We start from the raw sequence: 12,961 nt of genomic DNA, 5'->3' as shown, positions 1-12,961 counted from the left end.
AGACACACTAAAGAGAACACGGGAGTAAACTCTACAAGCATAAGAGAGACAAGTCAAGATAACACTACTTTTTAAAATGACTCGCCTTGAGTGGCATGGCTGGATGCAAGAAACATTGGGACAGTGATGTAGGGCTTGGAGAGGTGTGTGGGGGTGGGGGAATCAGTATAAAAAATTCTTCTCTTCTTTTTAGTAGATACACCTGAGACATTAACTGTCTTACTCTTCTGTTTGAACTTCTTCAGATAGCTATGCAAAGAGAAAGAGACAAAGAATGATCTCCTTTCTATAGCCATCACAGGCTCTATGGGAGGAATAGAACTGTTCATTATGTTCTGTAGAATGGTTAAAAAAAGAGATCATGGAAAAGGAGATCACTCTCTATGCATTGCTATGAGTGTTTAAGAGTAATTTCTGTCCTATTGGTTTCAATATGAAACTATGTTAAATTCTATATAAGACATTTCCATTACAATATCAACTTGGATATTGAAACAGACTAAATAGTCAGTTTCATCTTTGTTTCTAATCAGTTTCACTTTCTTTAAGTTAATGCAGTTTCCTGTATTAACTTAATTCTGGGCTTTCAAAAGGGGGCAGGGTGACGTTTAAATAAGTCACGTGGGGGTGATGCTGTTTGGGAGTTTGTTTTATTTAGATCATGCAAACATCTCTATTCCTATTGGACTTTTCTAGGCCTCTATCCACTTGGGTTTGAACTAGTTTGACTGCAAACATCTTTGAAAGAGGATAGATAGGGCTCTTACTTCACCTATTAGTCCCACCACAAGGCTTTAGAGCAAAAGCAGTGGTTGGGTTCTATTAGTAAGACCCTGGCCTCTGTTCAGGTCCCGTGAGCCAGCGTTTGGGTAGAGGAGACAAACAATCGAAACCACTTGATGTTTGCTATAAGACAGACAGACCAGCCTTGGCAATGTGTAAGCCATATCCCGGCCCATGAGATGCAAGCTCCTAGAGAGAGAACATTTCCCAATACACATTATTTGGGAGCTATCCAAGTCTCTTTCATGCCCCCATTAACGTTGTATCTGAGCGCCTCACAATCTTTAACATATTGATCCTCTTGATGGTCCCTTGCCTATTTCCCACTCCACACGATCACCTCTATCAACCTGTGACTCTCTTCTCTTCACAAATAGCTCCCAAAAATAGGACTTTATAACCAAAATTGAATCATATTTGTAATTCTTATTTTGTACTGGCAGGTTCCATAGAAGATAACCCTCTCCTCCACCCGTCTCAGCTAACTAGTATTCTTTATTATCTGTATAGCACCAACAGGGTACTAAGTGCTTTACAGACTGGTATAGAGGAGCCCAAATCTGCTCCCCCACAAAATTAACACTGGCATAACTCCTTTCGAGAGACGCCTGATTTATACCAGTGTGAGAGTAGAACCAGACCCAATGTCCTTCCCCCAAAGAACTTCACGTCTAGACAGAATACAAAGGAAGGAAGGAGGAACTGGAAGCGTCTATGCAAGCTCTAATTTTAGCTGTAAATTTGCATTCCACTCAAAGCTTCACACAACTCAAATGACTACCCCTAAGAACTAAAAACTAACCACCACAGGAGTTTTCTATTGGGAACTTAAGAATCACCATCCCACTTAATGTATCTTGACCGACAGACTGACCCGACAAGTTAGCACGGCTTCTTGGAAGGCAAATGCCTAGTTTTATTATATGCAGTGGTGTTGTAGCCATGTCGGTTCCAGGATATTAGAGACACAAGGTGGGTGAAGTAATATCTGTTACTGGACCCACTTCCCTTGGTGAGAGAGACAAGCATGTAAACTCATAAGCCTCTCTCTGACCAACAGAAGTGGGTCCAGTAACAGATATTACCTCACCCACCTTGTCTCTCTAGTCTTATAACAGGAACATGAAATGAAGACTAAATATAACATGACTTATGTATGGGGGGGGAAAGCAGTAAAGTGCCTCAAAACAATACAGAAAAAGAAAGGTAGCATGTGTCACACTCCGCCCTTCATTTTGTGTAGCCTGCAGGCATCAGTTACGCTGATGGTTCCTCGGTCTGTGATTTAAGCCATGAAGGTTTTTCCCCCTTCAGTTTCCAGGAGGTATTGAGCCCAGCTTACCTGCACGTTCTCTTCCGTGACCTCTATTTCAGCTGTGTAGATGTAATCAATCAGCTTACTCAGTGTTTGCCCATCGACATCTTTTATTTCAATCTTCTTTGCTTTACTTTCAGTCATGTCTCCTGAAATTCAGTTCAAATCGGCATTCAATGTTTGCTTTTCTCCTCCCCTCCACTTCGATTCCCCGTATGTCCAGTGGAAACACTCCCTCCACCCCTAATTAAAAAACATATTGAAAGCCCTGAACCCAATCACTATCCCTGCAGGTCCAGGATGACTGGCAGAAGTCCATTAGCGCCACCTTCTAAACGTCAAAGGGCGATATCATGAGGCAACGAGAGAGGCTTCCCTTCACTCAGGGTGTGTGCGCACTGTTTCACAGCCCAAGAACTGCAATGGGGGAGAGGAACCCCAAGAATAGCATGCCTAGAACAGGCTTCCAGCACAGTTCTGCAGACGGAAGAGATTGGCCTGGTTCAAATACATTTCCTCATGAGCTGGGTGCTTGGATGAAGAGAACTTCCTGAGATTCACCCAAGCTCAAATGTATATGAGAAAACAATAGGACACGATCAACTGCTCTCATATAGGGCTAAGCACAGAAGGTGACAAAGAAGTTGTCCTTTGACAGGCTATAAGAACTAATTAGGGGTGAATCTCCTGAGGGTCTCTTCCCACAAACTGGAAAACTATGAAAATCTCTGCAGAAATCACCACTCCTTCACTAGCATTTTTTTTTTTTGGCCAAGGGACAGTCCTATCCGGAGGGACAAGCTGAAGGAAATCTAAGGTTAACTTTAAAAAAAAGGCAGCCAACAACAAGAGACTCCATTGGAGGTAAACCAAACCTGTGTCTGCTCAACAGCCTACGCATGCATACCCCAGTGTAGCTGACTTTGAGCTTGATTAGAAACAGGGTGCGTGTGTGTATTTCAGTAACAAAAGAATACTGTGCTTGTGGCAAGAAAGGATCCCTGAGGCCACCTTTAATGATCAGTTACAGAAAGGGACATTACACCTCCAGGTTTTATCATCAGCATTTTGAGAAGCCTGGGAAGAAAAGCAAATTCCAGCTGCAGAAGTAAAACAATAGAAGAAAACAATTAAGTTAGACAAAGGAGAAATTGAACCAATGTCAAATCTTGTACCGGGATACGAATAATCACTACACTGAGAAATTCAGCCACTCAGTGCTGCTGCTGTGGGATTCCGAGGAATAGTTCTATACTCATCCTCCGTGAAAACCAGTTACAGGCTGCATGTATGTAAAGGAAATGTTCAAGTCACTTTGACATGACATGACAGAGCTCCATATGCTAAGAGCACAGCAGGTGGCATGGGATGAGACAGACACAGGAAGACAGCCAAGTTTCAACAAAGTCCTGACACTGGGAACTACACCTAGCTCTGGCCGTAGTCACACAAGTGAGATGAACTAGACTCTGTGTGAGTAAGATGAGCAGGACCTGGTCCCTAAGTAAAACCAATAAAGTCTTGCGTTGAACTGAATGAATTTTAAAAAAACCGCAATAAAGGTCATGTAAAGGAACCCAGGACATCTTTACAAGCAAAAGACCTACATCTGTGAAGTCAAATCAAATCTCTGGTGGTATTCAAAGCAGGTGGGATTAAAAAAAAAAAAAAGAGAGAGTTCTCCCCAGCTGAAGGAAGGGTCCTGAACAAAGGATATTACAGAATGGTCCATAAAAGTCTCCCAGGTGCTATGGTAACACCATTTATATGTGCTTCAGAGCAAGCAAAAGACTCAGCACAAACACGGATATGTTAACTGAAAATAGAGGGGTAGAGGACAGAGTCAGAGGCACTTATGCAGAGATCAATACACCAATAGCTCAGAGAGACGGATCTGAGAACATCATCTCCCTTTGTGGCACTCATAGGGCACAGCCAACAAAAATAAATACCATGTGGGCTCACACGCCCACCCACAAGCTGCTAACTCTGCAGTTTGCATTCTGCTAGATCTCTAGATCATTATGCTCAGCTCCATAGCCCAGGCAAGTAGAGCTGCAGCGATACCATCTATCCCCCTCCCCTCCACACTCCAATAGGTCACTCCAACCTGTTCCACTGGTCAGAAGGCACCACTTTTCACATGCCTTTTATTCTTCCCAGCCAGGAAGCATCTGAACAGGTGACACTATGAGCTGAAAGGGAAGGGGGGAGGGAAGTTAGCAAGATAACAGGAGTGGGTGATAAATGCTTCCATCCAAGCCCAAGCACGCATATTCAGTACAAATATAGCATCTCCTAAGGCCTCTTTGGAGGTGTCGGAATGACTTGATGAATTAATTCAACTCATCCCATACACCCTTTCAAAAAACCACCTACGGTCTTTGACAAACCAGAATCAAGTCTTGCTTGCCTCACATCTTAATTTAAAGCACCGTTATTAATTATTTGTATTAGCACTATACCTACAGACAACAACTGATAGCAGGGCCCCTCTGTGCTAGCCAAGCACTGCTCCAAAGAATCGAAATAGACAAGACAGACAAAAGTAGGAGGGGAAAGAGACAGGAAGTGACTTGCCTATGGTCACGCAACAGGTCAGGGTCAAAGCCGGGAGACCTGGGTTGTATTCCTGACTCCCAGTCCTGTGCTCTACCCACTGGACCATGCTGCCTTTTGCTGCTGATTAGACTTTGCAACCACTGCTCTCACATCTGCAAGCACTTCATATGTAGACCTTGCATACCGCCTCACTACACATTACTGTCTGTCCTGTATACTGCAATGCCATTGCTCTTTCTAGCCTGCATTAACTCAGGGGGCTAGTCAGTTCTTCTCTCCCATTTTCGATATTGCCTTGTTCACAGAGCACTGCAGGCCGCTCTGCGCCGTATTTCTCGTGCTCCACATGGACACTGTCTAGTTCATAGCTCTTTTTTTGTTGTTTTTTTAAACCAAGCATCTGTTCAAACTGCCTGTGAGGAGAACACACAAGCGTGTCAGAGAACACAACAGCAGCCCTTTCACACACAAAAGAGGAGAGCAGATTCTGAAGCGATGCCGAAGATCTGAAGAGAGGATCTGGATTGCTGCTGACTGCTTCTGTGCTTCCAAAAAAACACACACCACACAATCACTCTACAGTAATGGTCCCAAACTTTCCATTCACATCACTGCAGCTTTTGCAGTCATGATTGGAGTGGATCTGGTTTTGTTTCATTTCAAAATGTTGTACATTAGAATGACCATCCTTGCAGAACAAAACAAAGCCATCAAACCACCATGGGAAGTGCTTTTAAAAATAATGAAGGGAAAGCAATCAGTTTAGGAACACTGATCCAAATTCAGCTCTGGAGTTAGCAGGGGTAAGTCCCATGACTGTCAGTGGGCGATGTGCCTGCTTATTCCAGAGCTTCAAAGTCTTGGTTTTAAACAATACATAACTAGAAGAGATCAGCTGGCTAAAGGCGCTGGCATAGGGAGTCCTTCATCTCAAGGTCATTGGTTCAAATCCAGTACAGGTCTACACTGATTGAGAGTTGCTGAACAGCAATGGGATGATCGCACATAGGTAATGAATGGCTGGTCTTCGTTTGGATCCTGCTTGTCCACAGTCTTCTTTTCTACCAGCTAACCCAATGGGCACCTTCCTCATGGGCACGGCCATAGGATTTTTCTCCTTGAGTGAACTTTCTCTGCCCTGGAAGAGGTCCCCTTTCAGGCCAAGCATGACACATACTAGAGGCTTTCACAAACAGCTCACTACTGCTGCGAGGGTCCTGTGGATAAATACAAGAACTCAGTTTCCCCACTGCTGTCAAGTTTCATCTCTGAGCAGTAACACAAAAAAAAAATGAAGAATATTCAGCTTCTTATTGTAAAGGGTCACTCTCCACAAAGTGAAACAACGTGGAGGTACAGACCCTTGCAATAGGGAGACTCAGAACTTAAATAGGGGAACAGCCAGCCCTAAACTGAACCCAGGAGAGACCTGATAGTGACCTAGCGCTCAACTTGTTTTACAACCCGGGCAGCAGCAAATCGTTATAACTGTAGCCAAAGGTAGTTTACAAAAAAAAAGTCACATGATTGTGGTTAGACGGTTACTGTTTAACTTTCAGATCTGAGCATTACTGGGCCCCACAGAATTCCAGTACAGGAACAGCAACCGAGTCTAGCTGGCATTAATAAGAGCAGGTAATCATGATGGCTGGTTTCAGGCAGACATGACCTCTAAGGATCAGAGGCGTCTCCAGGGCTGTGCTCATGTTGGCTGGTGTAATAACTACCACAGACAACAACAAATATTCTCAGTGCAAACCTCGGAGCAGTGCACTCTTTCTTGCTTTGCTCCTTGCACGTAGCGGCATTATTATTACTGCTAACATCCAATCCCAAGATACCGTCTCAGCTCTCTAGCTTCTTAATAGCTTAGATTTCTCAGCCTTACGAAGAAAAAACTTCCTGGCAAACAAAGTACCTATCAACGCACTCCTGCTTATACGTACATCCCACAACGGCAACCAATTTTATTTTTTAAGTTAATGCACCTTCTATTTCTCACACCCCAAAAGCCACTGACACATGCAATCCCAGCAGAACACCAAGCGCAACACATGAACTCACATTTGCATCTCCCCCTTTCCCATTCAGTTAGGACCATATTCTTTCTGGCACAAACTTTGCCTGGCTTTGCTATAGCTTTTAAGTCACGACAAAGAAAACACGTTTCACAGATGATTAGCAAGGAGTTCAACTCTTCCAATAAAGCTGACAGAAAGAGGCCCAATTTAAGCCCCTTTTAAAGGAGGGAGCATCCATGTAAAGAGCTCACAGCTCTCTACATGGACCCTCCTCCAATGCTTTGGTGACCACAAATCAACGAGTATCACAGAATGTTCCCAAAACTGGGTTGCCCACATAACGCAGTGGGCTGAAGTTAAGCTATCACAAGAGTCGTTCAGAGGACCTTAAAATCCAATCTGTTTTATTACTGAGTATTTGGGTTTGTTGGTTCTTTTTCAGGAAGGGAAGGCGAGTGAGGGAACAGTGTGGCCTCCTGGTAGCTGCTCCTTTAAGAAGAGGAGCAAAGAGCAGATGGCCCAGGTGGAGGGGGAAGTCAAAGATCTATGTACAGCAACAGGAGGAAAGTCAGCAGCTGCAGAGCCCTGCAAAGAGAGAGATTTGGGTGGGGTGGCAGTACTGATTGGAATTATTTGAAGAGGGGCAGAATTGCTTGGGGTATAACTGATCTGTTGGAGGCAAAGAGATGATTTGTCAGGTGGGAGCGAAGATTTGCCAATGGAAATTCAATATGCATGGCCAAGGAGCTTGGGAGCAGAGAGGGTACTGCCGTGCAGGTGTCTTCCAGCTGAGCTAACAGGCTGAGTCTTCAGTCGAGTTAGGTGTTGTGGAAATATTCCATCCCTGTCCTCAGACTTTTTCCGCTCTTGACCTTTTCCCCTTAACATAAGACCGAATCTTGCCAACGCTGAAGCGTGCATGTAGTTTTGCTAACATAGAATCATAGAACTGGAAGGGACCTCAAAGGTCATCTAGTCCAGTCCTCCGCACTCAAGGCAGGACTAAGTATTATCTAGATCATCCCTGACAGGTGTTTGCCCAACCTGCTCTTAAAAATCTCCAACCTCCCTAGGCAATTTATTCTAGTGCTTACCCACCTTGACAGTTAGGAAGTTTTTCCTAATGTCCAACCTAAACCTCCCCTGCTGCAATTTAAGCCCATTGTGTCTTGTCCTGTCCTCAGAGGTTAACGAGAACAATTTTTCACCCTCCTCCTTGTAACAGCCTTTTGCGTACTTGAAAACTGTTACCAGGTCCCCTCTCAGTCTCCTCTTTTCCAAACTAAACAAACCCAATTTTCAATCTTCCCTCACAAGCATGTTTTCTAGACCTTTAATCATTTTTGTTGCTCTTCTCTGGACTTAGTCTAATTTGTCCACATCCTTCCTGAAATGTGGCACCCAGAACTGGACACAATGCTCCAGCTGAGGCCTAAACAGCGCGGAGTAGAGCGGAATAATTACTTCTCGTGTCTTGCTTACAACACTCCTGCTATACATCCCGGAATGATGTTCGCTTTTTTTTTGTAACAATGTTACACTGTTGACTCATATTTAGCTTGTGGCCCACAATGACCCCCCCGATCCCTTTCTGCAGTACTCCCTCCTAAGCAGTCATTTCCCATTTTGTGGGTGTGCAACTGATTGTTCCTTCCTAAGTGGAGTACTTTGCATTTGTCCTTATTGAATTTCATCTTAGTTACTTCAGACCATTTCTCCAGTTTGTTCAGATCACTTTGAATTATTATCCTATAATCATGGATGGGGTTTCCAAAGCCTTGGTCTGAGTACTGCCATCGGAGTCAACAAGACTTCTACCATTCGCTTCAGCGGGAGCAGAATTAAATCAATGCCGAAGTCTTTGGAACATCTCCATCCCTTGTGCTCAAGTGTTTGTAGGACAAGGCCTTTGGACTGTAAGCTCTGAGACGGGGACTTTTGGTGCAATGTACCATGCAAATTTACAGCGCTGTATAAATGTTTGATATAAATAAAAAACATTAACACCCCAAATTCTGGTCTAGAAAAGTCAAACATCTCACTTCAAAAAGCTATCTGCCAACCCACATACAACTCCTTCTGTGTCCCACAGTGCACAGATCTCTCACCTGAGGGACACACACAGTAGCATCCAATCTTTACCAAGTGCTGCCAGTGTCCTCAAACCTGCACAAGACACGGTCCCCTGTCCAAAGGGGATTTAGCCAAGAGATTTTTCAAGCACATTCATTGGTATAAGCAGCTAGGGACTTCACTACATTTCTTCTCTTCCAGGAAAAGACCTTCATACAGCCCCGAGCCCATACCATCTGCAGCAGGTCTATCGTGAAGACATGACTGTGTGTGTCTTGGAATCTGCAGGGCACACTCAACCACAGAACTTTGTTTGGAGACAGAAAAGTACCTGTAAACATTGCACAAAAATAGGGGCTGCAGGCTGCTAGGACAACGCGATGGGCTTCCATCTCAACGGCTTCGGCAACAATCACCACGTCACAGAGGAGCCGCTTGCTGGAAAACACCAGAGAAGACAACATGGTTTCAGAACATCTGGCCATGCAAAGGGACCTCTGTAAATACCCTTGGGAAAAATGAGCAGAGTTCCTATGTCACAAACAAGTGACCTGAATCATCCAGCAAGACCTGACAACTGCTGGAGTCTCAGTGGAAGGTTGAAACACAAAAAGAGACAACCAGCCTCTGTCAACTTTTCTTTATGGAGCATATCCTGCTCCCATCCAAAGCTGCAGAGATCCCTGCCTGAAATCGAACTGGACACATTCTTTTCCACAAAAAGGGTGGATCTGGGAGGCTGGCCACAGGGTTCTGAACCCCAAAGTTCAGATTGCCTCCATCTCCCCCCAAAGCATGGCCTAGGAAAGGGACAAAGCAGATCTGCCACTACATCGATCTGCCACCCACTTTTCCCCATAAAGCCAGGACGTAGCACCAGTAGGGGATGCTGCAGCTTTAACCTCTTCACAGCCTTGGGAGGGAAGTGGGATAAAAGGGAGAGAGAGTTCCTTCCTTTCCCACATGACACAACAGGGCTGGTAGAAAGAGAAGTTCATGTGTTGTAGCATCAAACCAACACAGCGTGTTCCCGAGGTCTGACTAGCACACAAAGGGTTCCTCACGTCATTCTCACGAGCATCACCACAAAATGCACTCATTCACTGGGGTCTGCTATTCACTTTGATGACAGAGTTTAACGCACAGGTCAGCATGGGGTTGGGAGTCCAAAAACTTTCAAGTTCTAGCCCCAGTTCTGCCACTCACTCACTGCATGCCTCTGGGTAAGTATTTAATGAATCCGTGCCCATTTTTATCTCCATCACAGATCTCTCCTTTGAGGATTGTTAATTGATGTTTTTATATTGTAAGTGCTCAGTATTATCATAAAATACCTGGTCCCTACTTGAGCATCTAAATGCAGAATAAGGTTGCTCGTTGAAGGTGTCATACTAGGAAAAAAGATCAGGGTCTACAAATCCAGATGTCACTTTCTCTTCTATGCAGTTTATTGCGCTTTTGCTTTAGAAAACCCCATATCAAAACAGAATACACACTTAGCCTTCTAACAGGCTAGGTATGTCCCCTGCATTTTGTGATACCTAATAAAACGACTCCCAAAACACTGAAGATTAAGCTGGAAACATGCAGGAAAGACAACACCTGGAAACAGATAAGAGACTGTGTGTTTCATATTTATGCCACCTTTGATAGAATGGTGGTGGTAAAGGGAGCTTTTATGTGAGCAAAATACAATGCAGGCTTTGGAGATCATTCACTTCAGTCTATCAGGAAGGAACCCGGTTTAGTCCCGCTCTGGGATCCTATCATCTAAGAAGTGCATTTCATGCAAATGAGTTTTCCATTTCCATTTAGAAGATGAATGTGCCAAGCACCTAACCCATAGCAAATAGGTTAGAGGTCTCACTACCCCTCAAAGAGTTTAAATCTAGACTTTCTGTAAGGGATTACTAGATCAATAGGAATTAAATCATTGTTATTCAAGGTAACCATTTCCACAGGCCGTCTGACAGTATTCCTGAGTGCTGGTTCAAAGCAGTGCACCATACAAACATCAGGATTGCAGACTCAAGAGCTGAGAGAAAGCAATGCTAAGGAGCATGCAAAGATGCAGTCTGAAAAGCAGGTGCTTAAGGGCAGATCTAACCTTCTGCAGTCAGCTGAGTAACATACAGGATCTAGCAAAACACAGAAACCAAGAGAGCAGCACTGCTAGGGCCTCCAGTGCACCTCAATTAAAGGAATATTGGATTCTCAACATAACCACGGCAGCCTGGTGCTCTGCTGCACAAGCACCTGCATTCAGGTCTCCTGATCCCTGTGCCAGCAGAGGGAGACTGAAAAGGAAACGCACTCAGCACCACAGAATTGTGAGACGGGAAGGATACTTCACATTTCTCTGTGTTATGCTCCCCCGAGCTTGGGCCAGGCCAAGCATGGTGGCATCTGCCGCAGAGGGAGAGGATTCCAGTCCCTCTCCTTATTGGAGAAGGCATATTTTAGAAGTGTCAACCTATTCAACCCCTGAAAGGGAGGGGTAGAGGGGAGGGAAAAGTGTGTGTGGGTTACATACACATTTTTTCACATTAAATAAATAAAACAGAATAATAGTGTCACAAACCAAAGATACCGTTTGGCAGGCTAAGGACTCAAATAAGTCACATATAAATGAAAGTCAAATGCTCACTGAATTTCAACCTGCTTCAAGGGAAGCTGGCAGACTCCAGAAACAAGCTGAATGTCATCCACTGCCACTGAATGGCTGACACACCCACAGGCATCTTTTAAAGAACTTGATTTTTCTTTTTTAAGTCCATTTAAAGTAACAATTCTCCTCTCCCCCACACATACACACCCTTGATCGAAGATGTGCTGGAGTTCTTCTTTGAGCAGTGTGAAGTTTTTAAATTGGCTTGTGGGTGGTGTGATTTTTTTTTTTTTTTAAACTTTGCAGTGCAAAGCTGAGATTGAGTGACAGTGAGTCAAAGAGAATGATAATTCCACTTTAGCAACCCTTGCTCTGTAATTACGTGTAGGTGTCCTTGTATCTGTAATGTTCTATTATTGGTCTTCAAGCCGTTTGCTCTGTTGAGAATATAGTGTGTGTGTGTGTGTGGATTTGCTGTAAGTAGCAGGAAACTTTAAACCGATTGTTTGTAAATGGCAGATATGGCTCTGGAAATGTTTTTTGAGACACAGCTGGCTTCTTTTTGAAGAAGAGGTAGACGGGTGTGTGGGTGGGAACAGCAGTGCTCTATGGTGTCTACACTTTGGCTGCCTCTTCCTACTGTTTTGCTAACACCCTGTTGCGTGACCTCCTTTTGTGCTAAAGCAAATACACAGAATATTATTTTTAAAGTGCCCCAAATGACCTGCTGTTCTGATCAGCATGTGTCTGATAAACTAAAGATGATGCACGTTACGTGGAAAAAGTACCTCCGTAATTCATTCATGACCTTGAATGCCTTTCCCATGTGAGAAGGATTGACTGTTACCGTGCGCTGGTCCTTCTCCTTATCTTCAGCTTCATCAGGTGACTGGGAACTCTGTTTGATGCTGAAAATGAGGATAAGAAGGAAGGGAAAGTTTATGCTTTTTCAGTGATGTTGAATCAAGCATAACTGAATTTAAAGATATCAATAATTTATGTTAATATAGCAAGCTCTGTCCTGAAGGATCCCCAATGCTTTACAGATTATGGCCCACCTCCTGCAAACACTTGCACATGCAAGTAGTACGAACGGGACACTCACATGTGTAGAGTCACAGACACTCATCCTTGTTTCTAGGATCAGTGTCCGTATATGGAAAGGATCGCGCAAATGCAGCTATTGCTGGTTGGTTAGATGGTCGCAGCCAACCAAACAAGAGTGGGGAGGGGACATACCCTGAGGATGTGCTTTCACAGCCCAGTTAACCTGAGTGATTACTCGCATGTTAAACCGAACCCAACACGTGTCCACAAAAATCTCTAACGCGGGTTACGTGCTGCTTAAAGGTTAAGCTAGCTGGCCAGTCGGAGGGTGGGGAGCGTGGCTTGAAGCTCGAGTGAGGCTGGTGCTTGAACTGGTAATTCAGTGGGGAGGCAGCAGCTAATCCAAATCATTCTGTAACTCCAGGGTTGCTTTGCAGTGTGGCTGCTCTCAGGAGAGCTGGGCTAGCTCACATGCAGTAACGAGGCTTACCACCTGTCCAGGTTTTCCCAGGATCATCGCTTTTTGAGGCAGCTAGCCCAGGAAATCTGCAA

At 44.3% G+C, this 12,961-nt stretch overlaps 1 protein-coding gene across 6 annotated transcripts in view; it reads right to left on the bottom strand.

Annotated features, from left to right (window-relative positions):
• Positions 1 to 12,961, bottom strand: part of KLHL3 (kelch like family member 3) — a 105,702-nt gene that overhangs the window by 43,397 nt on the left and 49,344 nt on the right. For all 6 annotated transcript variants that reach the window (XM_039483361.1, XM_039483364.1, XM_039483362.1 and 3 more), the window contains 3 exons: positions 12,151 to 12,270; positions 9,086 to 9,192; positions 2,126 to 2,247 (listed from right to left, as the gene is read on the bottom strand). In XM_039483361.1, coding sequence (XP_039339295.1) covers positions 2,126 to 2,247; positions 9,086 to 9,192; positions 12,151 to 12,270 — 349 coding nt within the window. The remainder of the gene's footprint in view (positions 1 to 2,125; positions 2,248 to 9,085; positions 9,193 to 12,150; positions 12,271 to 12,961) is intronic.

The sequence above is a fragment of the Mauremys reevesii genome, linkage group 8 (genome assembly GCF_016161935.1).
Source record: "Mauremys reevesii isolate NIE-2019 linkage group 8, ASM1616193v1, whole genome shotgun sequence".
Taxonomy (NCBI): Eukaryota; Metazoa; Chordata; order Testudines; family Geoemydidae; genus Mauremys; species Mauremys reevesii.
The sequence above is the reverse complement of the archived record's forward strand: the minus strand, read 5'-3'. Positions and strand labels throughout refer to the sequence as shown.